Raw genomic sequence first — 20,672 nt, forward strand, 5'->3', positions numbered from 1 at the left:
CCACATGCAGTGCAGAAGGCCCCAAACGCATATCCCGCAGGTCAGCACTAGAGACCCAATGTGCATATCTCGCAGGTCAGTGCAGGAGACCCAACGTGCATATCTCGCAGGTCAGTGCAGGAGACCCCACACACGTATATCCTACAGGTCAGTGCAGCTATATTTATCATCAATGGGATATTGGAGCAGAAGACCCACCAGAGCATCTCTATTAACACCACAACACCGGACACAGCGCTTCACCTGGGCTTGTGAGGTTGGTAACTGGACCCTAGAGAACTGGCAACATGTGGTGTGGTCTGATGAGTCACGGTACCGATTGTTTTGGGCTGATGCTAGGGGTTAATGTGTGGCGCAGACCGAATGAAGCCATGGACCCCAGTGGTCAACAAGGCACTGTGAAGACTAGTGATGGCTCCATACTGGTGTGGAGTATGTTCTCTTGCTATGGATTGGGTCCACCTAAACATGTCATTAACTGCTGCCCACTATCTTTCACTACTTGGTGACTATTTGTAGCCCTTCATAGACTTCATGTTTCCCCACAAGGATGGAATATTCTAGCAAGATTATGCACAGTGCCATTGGCCTAGGTTTTCCAGAATTGGTTGGAGGAGCGTTCTGGAGAGTTCCTATGAAAGGTGCAGCCTACATGTTCACCCAACAGGAGCCCAATTGAGCATTTATGGGATGTGCTGGAGAGCTCCATTTACACCTGAGATTTTGCACCTACAGATACTACGGAGCTGTGGTTGGCTATACATATGGCGCAACATCCCTCCAAACATCTTCTATCTACTTATTGATGCCACATTGAGTTTCTGCACTCCTCTGTGCGAGAAAGGGTCCTATGTGATAGTTGTTTCTTTCCCATGAGTTTTGGCACATCAGAGTATGTCTACATAGCCCAAAATGTTATGTATGATGGCGAGGAAAGTAAAAAGGATGTATTCCAAGTTAAATTTGCCATAGTTGCAGTGGAATTTAGGCCAATAATCTCTGCACCAATTTTGATGATTATTTCCAAGAAATTGAAATCTGCCCCGGACGAGCCCCCAAGTCTTTCCTCAGTCATTAACGCAATAATTGTTGTGTTTAACAGTTAATCCGGGAGGTTCCCATGTGTGGCAATGAAAACATTATATTTTTAATATTCTTCCATGGATGTGTCCAAGAATGAACATCAGGATGCTTGTCTCAAGCGGTTCAAATCTTTTTTTTCTATGGTTGGCTTTACTTACACCGGGTCTGATATCATAGAATAGGATCACTTCTATTATGACATGCTGGTACAATAGATTATACATTATGATGAAAAAAATCCAGTATTGTACACTATGTTGACAAAAGTATTGGGACGCACCTAGAAGATGATGAAATTTGATTTTATTGACTTTTCTCCATACAGTGTTGGGGTTCTTTTGGTCTCAATGACTGCAGTAACCCTCCTTGGCCGGTTTTCACCAAATTCCCATAGATATGTGCAGGAATTTGCCTCCATTTCTAGATTCAGTGATGCGGGGGATGATGGGTATGCTGGGTATACATGGATATGGCAGTCGAGTTTGACCCAAAGATGCTCGATGGGATTGAGACTCTGGTCCGGCCAATGAAGTTTGCAGATGTTCTGCTCCTCAACACTGCGTGCTGTATGACATGGTGCTCGGTCATGTTGGTGGAGACACAGAGGTATACAAAATTATTACGACAGGGTAGGTGATGCCACATTGTCTTGAATCTATCTGTACCCATTGGTGTTGAGGGTGGTCTTCACTATAACCAATAGCTCTAATCTTTCTAAGCAGACACATCCCCACACCATATGAGAATCTCCTCCAAACTTCACCCCTCTCCAGGCAACCACCACACCCAAGTGCGGTCATCTGATCGAAAGATGGTGTAGTGTGATACTTGTTCCACTCACTTACAGTTCGTCGCTCCAAGCACCATTGCAGGCGCCGCTGTGTATTCACCGCTTGTCCATGGTAACCTTTCGCATGTAGTTCCCTATGGATCGTTCTGGTACTAATGGAGGTTCTAATGACCTGTGTGACCTCCTGAGCGAGTGTGATGTGTGTGATATCTGTACAGCTCGTACAAGGCTTCGTTGTCCACATTCTGTCAGCCTATGAAGTCTCCCTGAACGTGGCGGCACCGCACACACCAGATGGTCTCCATCTTCCAATAACATGGCCAACAGTGGACTTTCGAAGGTCAAAAAGTGCTGTAACGTCCCTTACTGATTGGTTGGTGACATCCCACCACCAGACCCCGTTCTCAGCTCTACACCTGGTGGCATCTGATGGTTCCTGTACTGGGATCTCCTCTATACCTAATGCTCACACATCACCTGACACTGCAGGATTGGTGGGGGCAATACTTTTGTCAACATAGTGTATATGGTGCCGTCCTGTATAGTCCTGAAGCCCAAGGGTAGAATTTTTCAATTCAAAAAACAAATACATAGTCTGTATTTTTGAGACCTGAAGAAGGAGCCCAGTTTTGGAATCGGTAGGCTTAGTAAAATAAAGTATGTTTATCTAGTTGATCGTAGGTTACGCAGACACGGCTGCAGAAGTAGGACAGGCGTCATACAGCCTCACCATGCTGAAGAGAAGCGGTATAATATCATTCTCTATTCATGTCCTTCTAAAGGCTGTAGTGTTTCTGCCCAAAGGAATCTGCTGCAAGTTCAGGCAGATTACAGCACAAGTCATAATTCGTGCTCAGTTCCCAAATATTTAGTTCCTCAGATACGTAAGGTATCTCATTGTTTTCCCGATGGATATACAACCATTGGCTCCACTCGAATCATTCCATTACTCCACGACTGCAGATATGCATGATGAGTACGGTGCTACCACAGTGATGTGTTGTCTACCATTCATCAGCTCCACCTAAACATTGTATTCTTTTAGTTTTTTTGGGGATTGGAGTATGCGCCCGGCCTGTGTGGGGTCCATATTTCTTTACCTTGATGTGTACGTTATGTGACCCCTGCTTTTGTGTTCACCCTGCATGTCCCCTGTCATACTACTAAACATGTTGGAACATTCATAGATCAGTAGATCTGGAGCAGAGGACCACAGGTTTTTGAGATTATGAGTTTTGGCCTAAAAACTCAAATTGCAATGACTTCTATGGTTCTACATGTCTGTTCTCCGTACCATAGGCCCTCAATGCACAGGATTTACTATCCTTTCAAGCATCTTTAGGTCTAAGCTACGACTTCAGTTTTCAGTACCTAGCAGTATGCTCTTATAAGGAGTCGGTGGCCAAAAACCAAAGCACATGGTCTTAGATCGCCAATAGACTGGAACCAATTTCCAAAAACAGCTGACCAAGTATGTGCCACGTGACTAGCATGATTCTGGAGACGTAATGCTTGGTTTCAGATCACGTAGACTTTGCCTTGCTGAAAACACATTCTTCCAGGAAGAAGTGTCCTCATCTGGACTGGTGCGTTGTACGAGGACCAGCCATACTTAAAGGGAACCCGTTAGCACTTTTTACCGCACTAAACCAAGCCTAGCGCTAGAATTATCACCTATACCTGTATAGAAAATGCATTTTCCCATGTCTGTTTATAAATCCATACCTGAGGAACCGCTATTTAAAACGTTGCTGCACAGTATGTAAATTAGGCAGAGTGGTCAAGTGGGCGGACCGGACCCCCTCCTTCGTGCAAGCCTTTCCCTTAAGTCTTTCCCTCTCTTCTCATGCCGCTGTGTGGTCACTGACCCACGCATGTGCAGATGAGTGCTGTGTGGGAAGAGAAGGGAGAACTTACCAGCAAAGCTTGCAGAAAAGAAATGGTCCAGTCTGCCCATTTGACCACTATGCCTAATTTACATGCCATGTAGGAACTTCTTAAATAGCAGTTCCTCAGGTATGGGCTTATAAAGAGACATGGAAAAATAAGTTTTCTAAAGAAATGTATGTGAGAATTCTCGCGCTGGGCTTGGTTTAGTCTGGTAAAAAGGGCTGACAGGTTCCCTTTTAAAGGGGCTGTCTGGGTCTCAGCTATTGGTGACCCATCCACAGGACAGGTCATCGATGGTTGATCGGGAGGAGGGGGCTAGGTCTGTTGCTCGGAGTCCCCCAGAGACGGAAGCTGACAACTTCATTCTCATTGCAGCGGCCCAGGTTGGTCTTGCGTTCCAGGTACAATTCCCGTTGACGTCATTACCAACCCAGGCCACTGCAATGTGTATGGAGCTGTCAGCGTCCGACGCCATACTAGATAACAGCTGATCTTCAAGGATCCCGGGTGGTGGTCCATCACCATTCAACTATTGATGATGTACCCCAAGGATAGACCATCAGTAGTTCAGTCCAAGACAATCCCTTTATATGCTGAACGTGCATTACTAAGAATACAGATGTAGCAGTGCCGAATATTACTTCTTTAAACCTCTGATAATGCATTATGATGGCACACTGAATATAAATTGACAAACTCAGCCCTGCTATATATGTACATAGGATTTCATGTATGAGAACTAAAGTAGTGGAGGTGTTGTGCATAGCAACAAGTCAAGTTTTTATTTCTTTTTGACTACCAGTAAGAAGAGTGAAAGTTGTAGGCAACACCCCTACTTTTTATCCGAGCTAATTTTGCAAGCACTAAGCCCAATTTTAGTAGCTTCTTTTTTTTTTCTTGGCTTTTACTAAAATCACTTAGAAATAGTCCTCTCTAGTGGTTTATGTACAAGACAGATTTCAAATCAGAGGCTTTTAGGACGCCTTGACTTGGGTTAGAGCCAAGTGTTTTTTGGGATTAAGTTCTTTAGTTAGCTTAGATACATCCAGATGATAAGTAAGTCACTAGACGTACAGGTCACATTGGCTCGAGTTCTACTCCTCATTGATCCCTGTTGTGTTCTCATAACCTTCCAGATGCACCAATGGTCTTCTCCCAACCCAAGAAAGCTTCTCCTTCACAGTAAGTGTCTTCATGCTCATACGTCACTACCCGTTCACTCATTCCATGCTGCCTGTCTGTAGCTTCGGTCATTTGCAATTTTTTTTTGCTATCGTCTTTACTCTCCAACCACCAAGTCAACGACAGAGTAGACATATGGTGGTTGCAAGTCCAAATCGAATGGTGTCGTGTCTTCATGTTCATACATCTCCTTCACAGTCATGCAGACCTTTAGTGTTCACCTAGAGTAGGATCATGGTGACTTGGAGGCCCTCTTTAAAAAAAAATGTTCTTGTAAATAATCGCAGTGAATTATGAAAGCCTTCATTTAAGATCATTTTCGACAAAACTTAATTGCCCCTTGAGTTGGTCGGATATCTTTTTGAAACGCACCAACTTTATATGATTTTTTCTTTTTCTCTGGTGGGTTGCTGTGGGTAAACTCTTGTTTTTGTCAAACGGCTGCTGATTTTCTATTTAAGATGTCAACTTCCATTTCTGTCCAGCCGAATCGGTTCTGAAATCGATCAAAAATAGCTTGCATCCTCAATGGAAGAGTCGACTGTGGAAAGATAGTTAAGACCGTTTTTTGCTTCTTTTACTTAGAACACATTAGTCATTAGCTGGAATGTACCTTTTTTAGTGACATTTTCACCCTTTTCCTTTTATTTATTTATTTTTTTCTTAAAGTAACTTTTTGATAAAATTATTTTATTTTTATCTCATTTCTCAGAAATACTAATGGTTCTAACAGCCCCGACAGTCTCGTGAGGCTCAAGCTTCAAGTGTCACCATATGAAAGCTTCCGCAAGTCTCTCCACTTGGGTGAGAAGACTGTGAATAACCTCGGTGTAAGCCATGGAAGCAGCATGACTGGCAGATACACCATTTACGAGAGTCATGTCGGAGAGTGTGTTCCTTTGGAGAGGATAAGCCGCGGACCTGATGGGCGTTTCGTGGTGGAGACTGACACTAGGCCAAATAGAGGCAGCATCCGAGGCTTTCCTTATGTGACGGAGACTGATCTATATCCGGAGTTCAATGCCAGGGGCTCCTCTGACCTGAGCCAATGCTCACAAGCCAAAACATACTTGCAGGTCTGTCAATTACCCGAGCGACTGGCAGAATCCTGGAGAGACGAAGTGAAGATGAGACCAAAGGCTACAGGCCAGGCTCGTAAGGAAGCAAGAGATTCCGGGTACCGTCAAGGGAGATATTTTGGTTGCAGCAGCAGCCCTTTAGATGAAGCGAAACCCTTCAGAATCCCAGACATTAGTCCTGTGACTTCTTCTGTGACCCTTCCATATAGTCAGGTAGAAGAGGCACGATGTGGAGAGTCTGCTCAAATGGAAGGTGAATTGGAGAGGACACTTTCCACACTCAGAGAATCAGAGACTGACTGTTTCTCGTCATTGAGCACAGTAATTAGAGCACCTTCTTTACTGTTACAGAAACCCTTAGTTCTCAGCGACCAAGTAAGCCAATTGAGACATAGCTTGTCCACGCAGAGCGGCATTCTCCAGTACTTGAGTTTACCTTTCTTCAAGGAGATGAGCGTGGACGGAGACTGGCCTGTGGAAGACGAAGCTCAGACTAGAACGTCAGAGGCAAGCTCCTCCGAGACTGATAATAAAGAATCTTCTAATAGTGGACATTTGGATGATAGGACATTAATGGATGTTGATGGCACAAGTGGGATTCGAAAAGAAGACTCACCCTGTGCTCCCCACCAGTTGTTGTCTCTTGACTACTTGAGCTGCAAACAAGAGCAATCTGTGCCTGTTAAGTCATTTCTGAAACCACCGGAGCCTAATTTGGGACCTGCAAAAGCAATTTTACCTGGTAGCCTCATGTGGACTCAACCACCAGAAAATGTTGAACGTTTAAAGGTAGGGCAAAGAGCACACTGGGACCATGGAAATGCCCACCTGGATAGTAGAGTTGGCCATCATAATCCTCCTCACTTTGAATGTTCCTTAAAGGACCAGCCACTCTCAGTGTTCACAGACTTTCACGCTCTGGAAAAACAAAGGCCACCGGTAGACAGAGCCCTTTTTTTGCATGGCTCTGAGAAGGTAATGCGTAGCAGTCTCACCAGCCAGAGCAGTGGCAGAGGAAGTGTTTCGTTCCTTAGACCCCCCTCTTTGGCACAGTCTGTGGGGGGCAGCTACCTCAACTCACCATTAGGTGAAACATCTAGTTGGTACAGTGGAGGAGGATCCCAGGGCTCCAGTGCTGAGGACTATAGACACAGAAAGGACTCTTTGTTGGCCACTGTAAGCAATAGGTAAGCTAAATAGCCTATTAGAGCATCTTAAGGTATGATCCTCTGAAAGACTAGCTGAATGAATTGATCCGCCCTTTATGTACAAGAATATAACTACTATAATACTGCCCCCTATGTACAAGAATATAACTACTATAATACTGCCCCCTATGTACAAGAATATAACTACTATAATACTGCCCCCTATGTACAAGAATATAACTACTATAATACTGCCCCCTATGTACAAGAATATAACTACTATAATACTGCTCCCTATGTACAAGAATATAACTACTATAATACTGCCCCCATGTACAAGAATATAACTACTATAATACTGCTCCTATGTCCAAGAATATAACTACTATAATACTGCCGCCTATGTACAAGACTATAACTACTATAATACTGCCCCCTATGTACAAGAATAGAACTACTATAATACTGTCCCCTATGTACAAGAATATAACTACTATAATACTGCCCCCTATGTACAAGGATATAACTACTATAATACTGCCTGCTGTGTACAAGAATATAACTACTATAATACTGCTCCCTATGTACAAGAATATAACTACTATAATACTGCTCCTATGTACAAGAATATAACTACTATAATACTGCTCCCTATGTACAAGAATATAACTACTATAATACTGCCCCCTATGTACAAGAATATAACTATTATAATACTGCTCCTATGTACAAGAGTATAACTACTATAATACAGCTCCTATGTCCAAGAATATAACTACTATAATACTGCCTCCTATGTACAAGAATATAACTACTATAATACTGCCGCCTATCTACAAGAATATAACTACTATAATACTGCCGCCTATCTACAAGAATATAACTACTATAATACTGCCCCCTATGTACAAGAATATAACTACTATAATACTGCTCCTATGTACAAGAATATAACTACTATAATACTGTCTCCTATGTACAAGAATATAACTGCTATAATACTGCTCCCCTATGTACAAGAATATAACTACTATAATACTGCCTCCTATGTACAAGAATATAACTACTATAATACTGCCTCCTATGTACAAGAATATAACTACTATAATACTGCTCCCCTATGTACAAGAATATAACTACTATAATACTGCCTCCTATGTACAAGAATATAACTACTATAATACTGCCGCCTATCTACAAGAATATAACTACTATAATACTGCCGCCTATCTACAAGAATATAACTACTATAATACTGCCCCCTATGTACAAGAATATAACTACTATAATACTGCCTCCTATGTACAAGAATATAACTACTATAATACTGCCCCTTGTACATAGTTATATTCTTGCACATAGGGGACAGTATTATAGTAGCTATATTCTTGTACATAGGGGGCAGTATTATAGTAGTTATATTCTTGTACATAGGAGGCAGTATTATAGTAGTTATATTCTTGTACATAGGAGGCAGTATTATAGTAGTTATATTCTTGTACATAGGGGGCAGTATTATAGTAGTTATATTCTTGTACATAGGGAGCAGTATTATAGTAGTTATATTCCTGTACACAAGGAGCAGTATTATAGTAGTTATATTCTTGTACATAGGGGGCAGTATTATAGTAGTTATATTCTTGTACATAGGGGGCAGTATTATATTAGTTATATTCTTGTACATAGGGGGCAGTATTATAGTAGTTATATTCTTGTACATAGGGGGCAGTATTATAGTAGTTATATTCTTGTATGTAGGAGGCAGTGTTATAGTAGTTATATTCTTGTACATAGGAGGCAGTGTTATAGTAGTTATATTCTTGTACATAGGGGGCAGTATTATAGTAGTTATATTCTTGTACATAGGGGGCAGTATTATAGTAGTTATATTCTTGTACATAGGGGGCAGTATTATAGTAGTTATATTCTTGTACATAGGAGGCAGTATTATAGTAGTTATATTCTTGTACATAGGGGAGCAGTATTATAGCAGTTATATTCTTGTACATAGGAGACAGTATTATAGTAGTTATATTCTTGTACATAGGGGGCAGTATTATAGTAGTTATATTCTTGTACATAGGGAGCAGTATTATAGTAGTTATATTCTTGTACATAGGGGGCAGTATTATAGTAGTTATATTCTTGTACATAGGGGCAGTATTATAGTAGTTATATTCTTGTACATAGGGGGCAGTATTATAGTAGTTATATTCTTGTACATAGGGGGCATTATTATAGTAGTTATATTCTTGTACATAGGGGGCAGTATTATAGTAGTTATATTCTTGTACATAGGGGGCAGTATTATAGTAGTTATATTCTTGTACATAGGGGGCATTATTATAGTAGTTATATTCTTGTACATAGGGGGCAGTATTATAGTAGTTATATTCTTGTACATAGGGGGCAGTATTATAGTAGTTATATTCTTGTACATAGGGGGCATTATTATAGTAGTTATATTCTTGTACATAGGGGGCAGTATTATAGTAGTTATATTCTTGTACATAGGGGGCAGTATTATAGTAGTTATATTCTTATACATAGGGGACAGTATTATAGTAGTTATATTCTTGTACATAGGGGGCGGTATTATAGTAGTTATATTCTTGTACATAGGAGGCAGTATTATAGTAGTGATATTCTTGTACATAGGGGGCAGTATTATAGTAGTTATATTCTTGTACATAGGGGGCAGTATTATAGTAGTTATATTCTTATACATAGGGGACAGTATTATAGTAGTTATATTCTTGTACATAGGGGGCGGTATGCTCCTATGTACAAGAATATATCTTCTATGTATTTGTAATATATATTATATAAATCCCCTTCAGACTCTATCGGACATCACATATACTTGTGTTCTGTACAGGAGAAATACATCTGTGGACGAGAATTATGAATGGGACTCTGAGTTTACCCTTGAAGTTGATCTTCTGGATGCTCTCCAGGTCTATCGGAGTGGTAACAGTGGCCAAACCATCTCTGCAAGGGAGGTAGAAAGACAAAGTGAGTTGATCATCATGTATTTTATATTTAAAGATACATTATCTCTTCCACTCCAGTCTCATCTGGTGCTGCATTAACAACGGCTGTCTCTGTCATTTACCTGCAGCATATGCTGTGACCCTTATGACCACGTCCATACCTTCCACCGCTCCCCAGCAATGCCATCATTTTGAATGTAGCTTTGGATGTGAATGAAGAAGAAAGCCTCAGAGCTTGACCTAGAAAATGCATTCGACCCAGCGACACCAATTGATTTTTCCATTCGCTTAGTTGCAGTCTGTGGAGTTACCAGTCCATGTGATGCTATTAATTGTACCGTCAAAGTGAATTAAAATGACACAAGCTCCTCAATGCCAGCTGGGTGTCCTCAGGGTCTTTGTAGAACATTGGTCAAGTACAGAGATCACAGCCCCCTCTGCTTTATTCCGGAGGACAACAAATCTTGTCATGTAACATCTATGAGGGGAAATGTTCGGCTCTCCCATGGGGGTAATTAATGGTCACACGCTGAAGGTTTCCAGGAGGCCCAGTGTAGGGATTGCCTGGAAATCCTGCCATTTCCCAGAAAGAAAACTTGATTAGGGGCATCTGAGGCCTCAGTCTAAAATGTCAGAGATCTAGAAGGTGGAATCGCGAGACGTTGGGTAGAAGTGTCACACGGAAAGAAGCGCCTGATCGAAATTAGGTCATCTAGATGCACATTAGGTTGGCTGTGCTTAATAGTGTTGAGTGAACTGAAACAGTAGGACACCCTATTTCGGGACGAACTTTGCTGAAGGTTTGGTTTGGCGTGAACCCAAACCATGGGTGGTTCATCTCAGCAAAGCCCACTAAAATTCTTTTATTTCCCTTCTTCGTTTTCCGGGAGGCAGAGGAGCAATGCAGTGGAGTATAGCAGTTTTTTTTTTTTTTTCTTGGCTGCAAAAGGGCATTTTTTAAAATTAAATGGGGTATGAGGGGCATTATTAATAAACGAGGCCATAAGGAGACATTGAAGGGCACTATTATGGGATAAAGAAGGCGTGGTTTTTCATAAAAGGGGCGTATCACAAAAATTTGCTACCGTGCTCTACTCTCACCACGACAGTTGTCCCTTTTTTCATTATTCTGAAGTTGGGAGGTAAGCTGAAGAAGTCACTTGCTCTAATTGGTCCCACGCACTTGGATGACACTGCCATTCAGTGAAGCAGCTGATCGCTACCTCTCCCCCTCCACATCCTTATAAAAATGCCGCCTTGGCCAAGTCTGAGGAGTCTTCTTCACATTACTTCTCTTAATCCTAATCCAACATTTTCTCTTCTGAGGATCCCCCATGGGATAGACTAGCTCCTACATGGAAAATACATGGATGTTTCCTCACAAGGCCCGGGGCTTAGAATGGAACAAGACAAGGGTTTTACAAGAAAAACATCAATCTGTGTGTAATTACAGTAATTGCTCCTTGGGGATATGGAGCCTTCCTTGCCAAAGAGAGGGCGGCTTTAAAACTTTCCATCCCCTCATACACCCGGTGACGAGTTTATTGTGCATTGAATTAGCCCATATTTCTATAGCCTGATCATGGAATGATTGTGAGAGCTAAAATGCGTGAGTACAGGCTTGACGAGAGAGCAGTTGGATGTTACACGCTATATACACTGAATGGCCCCTTTATTAGACCCCCATCTAGTAGCGTTGGACTCCTCTGGCCTTCAGAATCGCAGCAATTTATTGTGGCATAGATCCCACCAGGTGATGGAATGGTTCTTCAGGAATATCGGCCCCTGCGGACAGGAAGCTTCTTGTAGTTGCCGCAGATTAGATGGAGGTGCTGACATGTTCTCACCAGCTAACAGGAAGGGGTCAGCGATTCATGCTGCTTGCAGCAAATTCTGACCTCCCAACAGAGGTCCAGAAGTGTTTTTTCCGCTGCTCAGTGATACAAGTTTTGCGCTCTTTTGCCCGCTGGAGTCTCACCTTTGTGCTTCTCTTAGACATAATGGAGCTGGATTTTGCTGTCTGCTGCTATAACCCATCTGTGCTAAGGAACGGAGAATTGTGCGTTCGGACACATTAGTTGGAGCAACAGCGTTATATTCTGCAGCGCCCATTGGTCAGAACAATTCCTGACATCCTCCTCTGACCCCTTTCAGTGACGAGTTGTTTCCGTTCACAGTATCGCCTTTCGCAGAATGTTTTCCTCAATCACGCCATTTTCTGTATACCCGGCACACCGTTATGTGAGAAAACCCTACGTGGTTGGCAGTGACATCCTGACCTGGCTAGTCTAGCACCGATGACCCGGCCTCGTTGGAAGTTGCTCATCTCGCTGGATTTTCCCATCTAATGTAGATTCACACTAAAACTGATCCATGGAAAACTTGTCACGTGATTTTATGCCGCACGCCAGGGTCACAGGGAGAATTTTCATGCACGGAAGCGCCAATTATGAGAGGTCCGGGGGCTCTAATAAAGGAGCCGATCAGTTTATAGTCAATTGCATTGATCCCTACATTTGTGTAATAGACCTTCATAAATATTAAACATAAGTCTTGTGAACGATGGGAATAAGTCACTTATGCAGGTTTGGGAATACTCTTTGCACACAGACCTCTCAATATATATGACTGACTGAGCCTCTTCATACAAGGTGCCTTTGTAGATGTCAAATACTTAACTACTTTCCCTGTTTATGGTTTTCTTTTTTTCTGCAGATGTAAAGCTTCCCTCAGAGGCGGCTCCATGCCCGGCTGGTTCGGGACCAGTAGACGCGTTGGATAGCCGTTACCCTCAGGCTTTGTCCAGCCCAGAAGAGCGTTGCGCAGCCTTGAAGGAGGAGTTTTTAGAATATCAGAGGCGTAGACAGGCAGCACAGAAAATACACACAAGAAACAAAGACTACGAGGAATGTTTTGAGCAAGCGACACTGTTATGACCCCCATCGCTGTTCCCTAGACTGGAACATTTTATGTGCAACAAGACCAGAAGGGACACTGTAACTGAAATCATTATCAGGGGTATTTTCATCTCTAGTCCGTGTTTACCATCATGTTTACCAGTACTGGCCAAATAAACATCAGGGTTATTGTGAGTCACTATAACAATTAGTGGAATGTATGGGATTAATAACTTTGGCATCATTTGTGATCCCATAGCGGTCCCACAAAAAAAAAAAAAAAAACACAGAAGAGGCTAGGCAACAGCTCTGGCATGTTAGATGGTGAAGGGATAAAAAGTATCCCATTGCCTGCAGGGTGGCATCCAGATGCCCCTCAGGGGCCCGGTTTTTAGTTTTGTTTCCGTTTTGCTGTCATTTTTTGCATTGTCTGATGGAATTGGGATGCCATTGGCTACTTATTGCAACACCTCCTTCGTTCAGTTTGCCCAATGTAAGCGATAAAGCCAAGGGGATAAAGTGAGCACAACAGATAAATGCAGAGAACACGGATGGGAAAGATCATTGTTGGTCATAATGGTCACATTATCAGCGTGTCTATGGATAGATTTACTCCCACTTGGCTGCATAACATGGAATATTACAAAGGCTTTATTTCGCATTCGACCAGTTGGTGTTCCATTTTTGGCACTTAATGGGGTCTTATAGTTCAAATAAACCCTTGGAAAATGCGCTGTTGGGGCCCGTTGAGACCCTTAAATAGTAACACTCAATAAAAACCAAATCTGAAGACCTCCGTCACCCATGGATTTGTATGTCCTAAATGCAAGCAAACGTAAGCACTTAAAATGGGATGTTAAGGATCAGAAAAACATAGCTGCTGCCGGCATAAACAGCGCCACTTTTGTTCATAGGTTGCGTGAGGTATTGCAGTTCAACCCTATTCGCTTTAATGAACGTAAGCTACGATACCAGACGCAACTCATGGGCGGGAATGGCGCAGTTTTTGGAAGAGAGCAGCCATGTTTTTCCAACCCTGGAAACACCTTTAAAGGGGTTGTCTGGGCTCTTCCCAACTGATGACCTATCCTCTGGATAAGCCATCAGTAGTTGATGGACAGAGGATAGGTCATCGCATGAAAAGAGCCCAGACAACCCCTTTAATAGAAAATTAAGAACAGGCAGCTGCGAAAACTGCTGTGCTTATTACGAGCATCAACAACCGGTGACACGCCACCATATTTCGGCCTCGTTTCTGTCTCCGTAATACAGACGTGTGTCCCAGCCTGAGTTGGAGTTAGGGTCAGGAGATCCGCAGTCAGGCCAGCACACATGTCCGTCTGTGTTACGGACGCAAAAATGTTGCCGAAACGCGGTGGACTGTTACCGGCCTTATCCTGTTCTAGATCAGAGGTCCCCAACCTTTTGAACCTCGTGAGCCGCGGTCAACTTTGGAGCGATGGTGGGGAGCCACATTCAACTCCTAAACACAGAAGAGGTATTTTATCGATACTTTGGTCACAACACACATTGCGTTGCCAAAATCCGCATTATGCTCCGCTGCATCACATTCTAATATATTGCGACTCAGCAACTGCAAGGAATCCAAACTTAATGGATTTCTTGTAATTATCAAGTCGCAGTAACTTGCAAGATGCAACACAACCACCTTCACTTAAATCAGGATGCAATGTAGCACGGTAGCATGTGTTGTGTCCAAAGTCACCATGAAGCCCAAATGTGGGGAAACGTGAAATTGCAAATATTTGCCAATAAGTTTAACCCTCTCCAATCCACTGTCTGACGTATAAAGACATTATGATTTAAGGCTGTACAGCTACGATGTTGGAAGACGTCCGTCGGGGTTCTCTTACTGTATATTGCCAGCCTCTCTGCTGTCAGAGCCTATCCAACGTGTCCCCTCATGCAGTACTGGCTTTAGCCAGCAGATAGCGCCATTGTATAACAGCAGAAAAAGACTAAGCCCCCTAGGAAAAAAAAAGGATACAAATTGGATTGGAAAGGGTTAACACTAGTATTGGGCCATCCAGATTGGCGCAGTTTGGTGCTTTAGGATATGTCTACAATTATATCAGTTATATGGCCATCACTCAGGACTGGCACGGTGAGCCACTGGTTGGGGACCACTGTTCTACAGAAATGGAGTCTTTCAGTTACGCCAGATATAACCTTAAGTCACTTCCTTAAAGTCCAATTTACAATATCCGATGTGGCAGAAGGGTCCGCTTATAAAAAAAAACAGTTTTGCACAAAATGAAATAAATAAAAAAATTTTGTTTTCAAAAAATCAAATTTAAGTCAACATTATCCAAAAAGATCCACAAATGACAGTGTTATTGTAAGCAGCATACTGCAGTGAGCACAGCTTTACAACATGGACAGGCTGGAAGTGACCAGTGCAGAGAATAACCAAGAACTGTTTGTTTTTGAGATTTAGATTTTTGTCATAAAAGTTCTAAAAAAATCTGAAAATTGTTGTAACTCCGTTTTTGGCTGGCAGCACTGCACAGCCCCTCCTTCCTGTATTTTATCATCTTTTATGCATTCTTTTCCGTTGTCATTTGTGGTTAATGTCAGAAGTTTCTTAATGATGTGCTGTCATCGTCTTTGTTCTCTCTCTTCGCTCCTGAACGTTCATTTGTCTTTTCTTCTTTTATAGGCCTCTTTTCTCAGGGCATTTTCACCATGTCTTTTCTCTTTGCATCACTGCCTGTTGACCGCTGCCTCCCAGTGTAGCTTTTCTCTGGCAGTAGATCTATGGGCCTTCTCGTGACCAACTTGTCCTTCCCCTCAACGATTTCTCATGGAGTATCTCCTCACAAATGTACTTTTGCCAAATTATGTCTATTTTCTCACCTACTGTTTTCTGCTCTCCATATCTTCATGCCAAGGTTCATCCACTTTTCTACTTTCTGATTACTGTCCATTTCAAGACACTGTGAAACCTCTCCAAAAAGACCACCTCTTTAAGTAGACTACCCCTTCATCTAGTCCAGATTTCATTGCCATTATATACTATGTATACTGTCCATCTTCCTTCAGAGAACTAACCCTCTGTAAGACCATTTTCCATGCAATGTTCTGTGGTCATCTCAAAGAGGTTTCACAGTACTTCTTGCTAGTCCTTGCTCTGCTCTCCCATTCTTCCTATTAAATTTCTTTGTGTCCTTCACCTCAAGGTGGCGATACAATTTCAGCCATCGAATGTGAATTTGATGTTCTGTTAATGTTCGTTCGGCAGATAATGGGGTATGAAGGATCGGGCATGTTGAATTTCAATATGCCCGACCTTTTGTTCTACAAGGAGATTGTCCACTACTAGCAGAGTCTAGCAGAGACTTATTCCCCTCTCCCTATCGAAAGTACACTTCTGCTTGCTTGGCCAAACCAAGTGTACATGTGTTTGTAGAAGTCGGATAGAATAACTGATAGCCAAATGAGTGATTGGCCGACAGCTTTAGAAGGTGGATGGCCGCCTTTAAAGGGGCTGGGAGAGAATTATACTTGCCTGAATCTGGTCCTGGTCCAGCATGCTGGCACCTTAACTTGCAACCTGGTTCCTACACCTGGTCACATGGTGTAGGCTGATTCGGGTAACGATACTTCTCCAGAGAACCCCTTTAAATTCACATGCAGCCCTTAACCAGATTCAATATTTTTCCTTTCTTCATACATTCTGTCCTTTTCCTCAGTGTTCTCCGAAATCCTTCCTTGTCAGTCCATGTCTACGTACTGTCCTCTTACCGGGTCTCTCTTACTGGATCCTCTTCCTAGATACGTGTTCTCCTCTTTGCTCATCTTCAGCCCACTTATGGTCCTTTTGCAGGTTCTTCTGATGACTGTTCTCTCTTCGGAGAATTTCCTCATAGCGACTTATCTGTTAAGTTTCTACTGACTTGTCTCTCTTGTCAGTCTTTTTGGTCCTTTCGATTTGTATTCCTCTCATCCATCAGGTTGACATCTTCGTATCACTCGCTATTAATTAAAATGATAGTAAATCAAGATAGGGTAAAGTGCTGGGACTTTATTGGCAACGATGCCGCGTTTCTGCCCTATCCGGTTCTTCTTGTTGACCACATTTCTTACGTTTTTTGTACCTCAGTCTTTGTGCTGTATCATCGCTCTCTTTATCTCGTACATATGGATGTTATGGCAATTAAAGCCCTTTCTTGCCATTTTCTGGCTGAGATTTTTACACACAAAGTGCGATTCCAGTCAGATATGAATATTCCTCTACCTGTTCAAATTCATACTTAATATGTCTTTAGGGGGCAGTATTATACCAGTAAGTTCTAGTGACGTAAATATAGCCATCTTATTTTGTCAAGTCAGCAACTTAAAGTGTCCCTCCAGTCCTGGGCCAAAAGTCTGTCCAGGGAACAAAAGGGAGGAGTTCTATTACCAGCCGTTCGTCTTCTGTGCCATTATTCCTCCCATGTGCCGATTCTGGACACCATTTTTGGTCATCCAAGAAGACCACCGAAATCTTCCGACTACCTAATCCACACAGTGCATTGGTAGGGTTAGACTATCGATGTACTATACCTGTTCTCTGATTAGCCAGTGTATCTCACATGACCAGTGCTGGCCAATCAGAGAGCATGACACAGTGTGCCTTAGATAGTTAGAAGAGTGTGGCAGTCGTGTTGGACAACTTGGTGGTGTGGAGGGCACACTGCACAGGAAACCAAGAGCAGGTAATATAAGTCCCATCCCTTCTGTAGGACAATATTTTGTCCTGGGACTGGAGGGTTGTTGTCAACATGCACAACTCCTTTGAGATTGCCCCAAGTCCCAGACTGGTCACAAATGACGGATTTCGCAGGGAAAGCAGCGGCCAGTCTGCTGCAGGGGAAATATAGTATTACAGGAAGGCCAGTCACATGAATAACAAGACGGCAGAAGGTCTGCCAAGATGGGAGCTGCTCTTATGGGGCATCTCTGGTCTGGGACCCTGCTTTATCTGCCCTATTAGGACATATGAATGTCATAAACAGGAGATGCCATCTTGGCACAACCCCTTTAATAGACTTGAACAGTGACAACAAAGTTTTTTGATCCAGAAATCTGCTTAGAGCAGTTGTCACTTCCCTTCCCCCACTCCTCTTTGCACCTTATACAAACTGCATTACTCAGTAGGGGGTGATAGTGAGCACAAGGAAAAATCCCCTCCCAGAGTAAAGCAGTAGCATGACGAGAGGGACATTCAGAGTACAAAAGGACTAATATCAACGATGACCACCACAACGATACAGCGTCCACATGTTGCGAGCCTTTATCGTTAGACTGTTCTGGTAAATTTCATGTATTTCTTCTACTGCTGACATTCCTTATAAACACTCAAGAAAAAATCCCTTTACACGACCTTCCCTATAAATCTTGACTTGTACAGTAAATGGGGAGTAACCCAAAGACCCTTAAAAAGAGGAAGCCAACACTTTGTACTCTCCGACTTCCTCCAGTCTTGTTTCATTTTTAATTTCTCTTTTTATAAAAAAAAAACAATACAAAAAAAATTACATTTTCTGTATAAAGGGAAATGTTAATAAAAACATTTTTTTTTTTTTTTGTAATTTTTTTTAAACTGAATTTGAGATCTATCTGGTACCAATGAGACTTTTCTGGTATTGTAAAAAAAAAAATGCATTGTATGTATAGAAAAATACAAGATATTTTTATAGAACAAATTTTTTTGCTATTTTGGAAGATTTCTGTGGTTCTGAAAAAAAAATCATTAAATAAATACATTTAAGAAGAAAATAAAGTTTCAGATTTTTTTTTGTGTGTGTGCATTTCATTTTTTTATGGCTTTAGGAGTACACGGACATTAACCCCTTAGTGAGCGCAATAAGCCTTTTTACTGACCCCAGTTATGGGCTTTAAACCTGGACATAGATCTTTTTAATGCTTTGGCTGACTACTTACAGCCAGGCTCCTGCTCTAACTGCAAGGAGTAAAGGAAAAAAAAAACTTAGATCCTGGCAATATAACCCCTTTGTAGCATCCCGTAGGGTGACCCCAGACACAAGGCACATTTTGAGGAGCTGGGAGGGGGTAGAGTGGTATTTACCAGGCTCCATCCCGGAGGGACACACATAGCCTGGGCCAGAGAAGCGCTGAGCCTCTTCTGGACACCCCTAGGATAGGGATGCCCAATAAACTGGAGAACAGGGATAGCAGATGTCACGGGTGACGCCTCCATTTCATTACCCACCGGTATGATCTTCGGCGGTAAATAAATGGAGCCGCAGATAGGAGTAACGTACCTCGGGTCCCTGGGAACGTTTAGGGCCTGGCAAAAACTTTACTGGAACAACTTCTTGTATACAAGGCACAAATGACAATGATTTACAGTGAAGGTATTAGACAAACTTGAGAGTACCTCCACCAGTGATCCCAGACTTCAGGACGGCTGGATGTGAAAAACAAATGGGTGCATCTCAACGCGGTGATCCTCTAGATCTGGACAGCTGCGTAGGAAAATGAATAAAGAGTACCTCTGCACTACGCTTTGGAAGTGCCACCTGCTTTTTGCTCACGCTCTCTTCAATGGGGGCTCACTCCTCTTTCTTCTCTGGAACACACACTCTCGGGGAACCTCTCTTCTTCCTCCATTCTTCACCACATGAGGGTTGAAGGTACCCCCATGTGGCTGGCACTCTCTCAGGAACGAAGAAGAACAGAAGACCTTTTCCCACTCTCACACACTACTATTTATCTTCTCACTCATACCACGTGAAAAGACAAATTGATACGTTGCAAGCATCTCCCAGACTCATGCAAACACTTAAAGGGGTTCTGACACGAAAAAAAAAATTTTTTTACTCACCTTGCCTGGCCAGGACCGATTGCCGGGCATGTCCCCTCCGTCGGGCATCTTCTTCGGTGTCTTCTAGAAGCAGACCAGGAGCGGTCAAAATGACCGCTTCCTGCTCTGCTCTGTCCGTCAGCCACTTCCAAGGTGAGCGGACGGGCCGCCCACAGCAAGCACATCACAAGCAGTGCTTGCTGTGGGCGGCCCGCCCGTCCTGGTTGAAGTCGGAGTTCTGCGCATGCGCAGTGGAGACGCGGCCCGTCCTGACTTCTGTCAGAGGGCACCTCTCCACTTGTGCACGTGTGGATTCCCGGAGGGGGGGGGGGGGCTCGTCGGAGGATGAAGAGGAGCCTGCTGGGAGATGATCTGATTCATGTCAGAACCCCTTTAACTCCTCACTTGCTGTAGCTGTGCAATACACATAACAGAATGACAAGACACTTTTGCACGGAGCATCTACACAAGACATGACATGTATGACATTTATGGAGGGGGCCAGGAATAGATGCACTGGGCCAATACACCTTACATGCCACAATCAATAGCAACTGCAGCATGTAAGCAGATATCAGGCAGAGAGGGCTCTTTCCGTCATCCATCGACAGCGCGCATGCGCAGTCTCGGCAGTAGCCTGGCATGGAATTCGGCATTCCCTGCTAAGCAGTGAGCGCTACGTCACTAGTGACCGGGTAAACTGAACTGCAGGAAGGAGAATGCCGACAATGTACGCTTCTTCACCGTAAGGAGAGAATCCGGCCGGCTGACGGTGAGGTGA

At 43.0% G+C, this 20,672-nt stretch overlaps 1 protein-coding gene across 4 annotated transcripts in view; it reads left to right on the plus strand.

Annotated features, from left to right (window-relative positions):
• Positions 1-18,794, plus strand: part of IGSF9 (immunoglobulin superfamily member 9) — a 114,504-nt gene extending 95,710 nt beyond the window's left edge. For 3 of the 4 annotated variants that reach the window (XM_066609073.1, XM_066609075.1, XM_066609074.1), the window contains exons 18-21: positions 4,900-4,945; positions 5,658-7,211; positions 10,051-10,187; positions 12,881-18,794. In XM_066609073.1, the coding sequence (XP_066465170.1) occupies positions 4,900-4,945; positions 5,658-7,211; positions 10,051-10,187; positions 12,881-13,101 (1,958 nt within the window). In that variant the 3' untranslated portion in view covers positions 13,102-18,794. Of the gene's footprint in view, positions 1-4,899; positions 4,946-5,657; positions 7,212-10,050; positions 10,188-10,293; positions 11,080-12,880 lie in introns of those variants that run through there. The other variant, XM_066609076.1, reaches the window with a different exon arrangement.
• The last annotated feature ends 1,878 nt before the right edge of the window (positions 18,795-20,672 follow it).

This window comes from Eleutherodactylus coqui, chromosome 6 (genome assembly GCF_035609145.1).
Source record: "Eleutherodactylus coqui strain aEleCoq1 chromosome 6, aEleCoq1.hap1, whole genome shotgun sequence".
Lineage (NCBI taxonomy): Eukaryota > Metazoa > Chordata > Amphibia > Anura > Eleutherodactylidae > Eleutherodactylus > Eleutherodactylus coqui.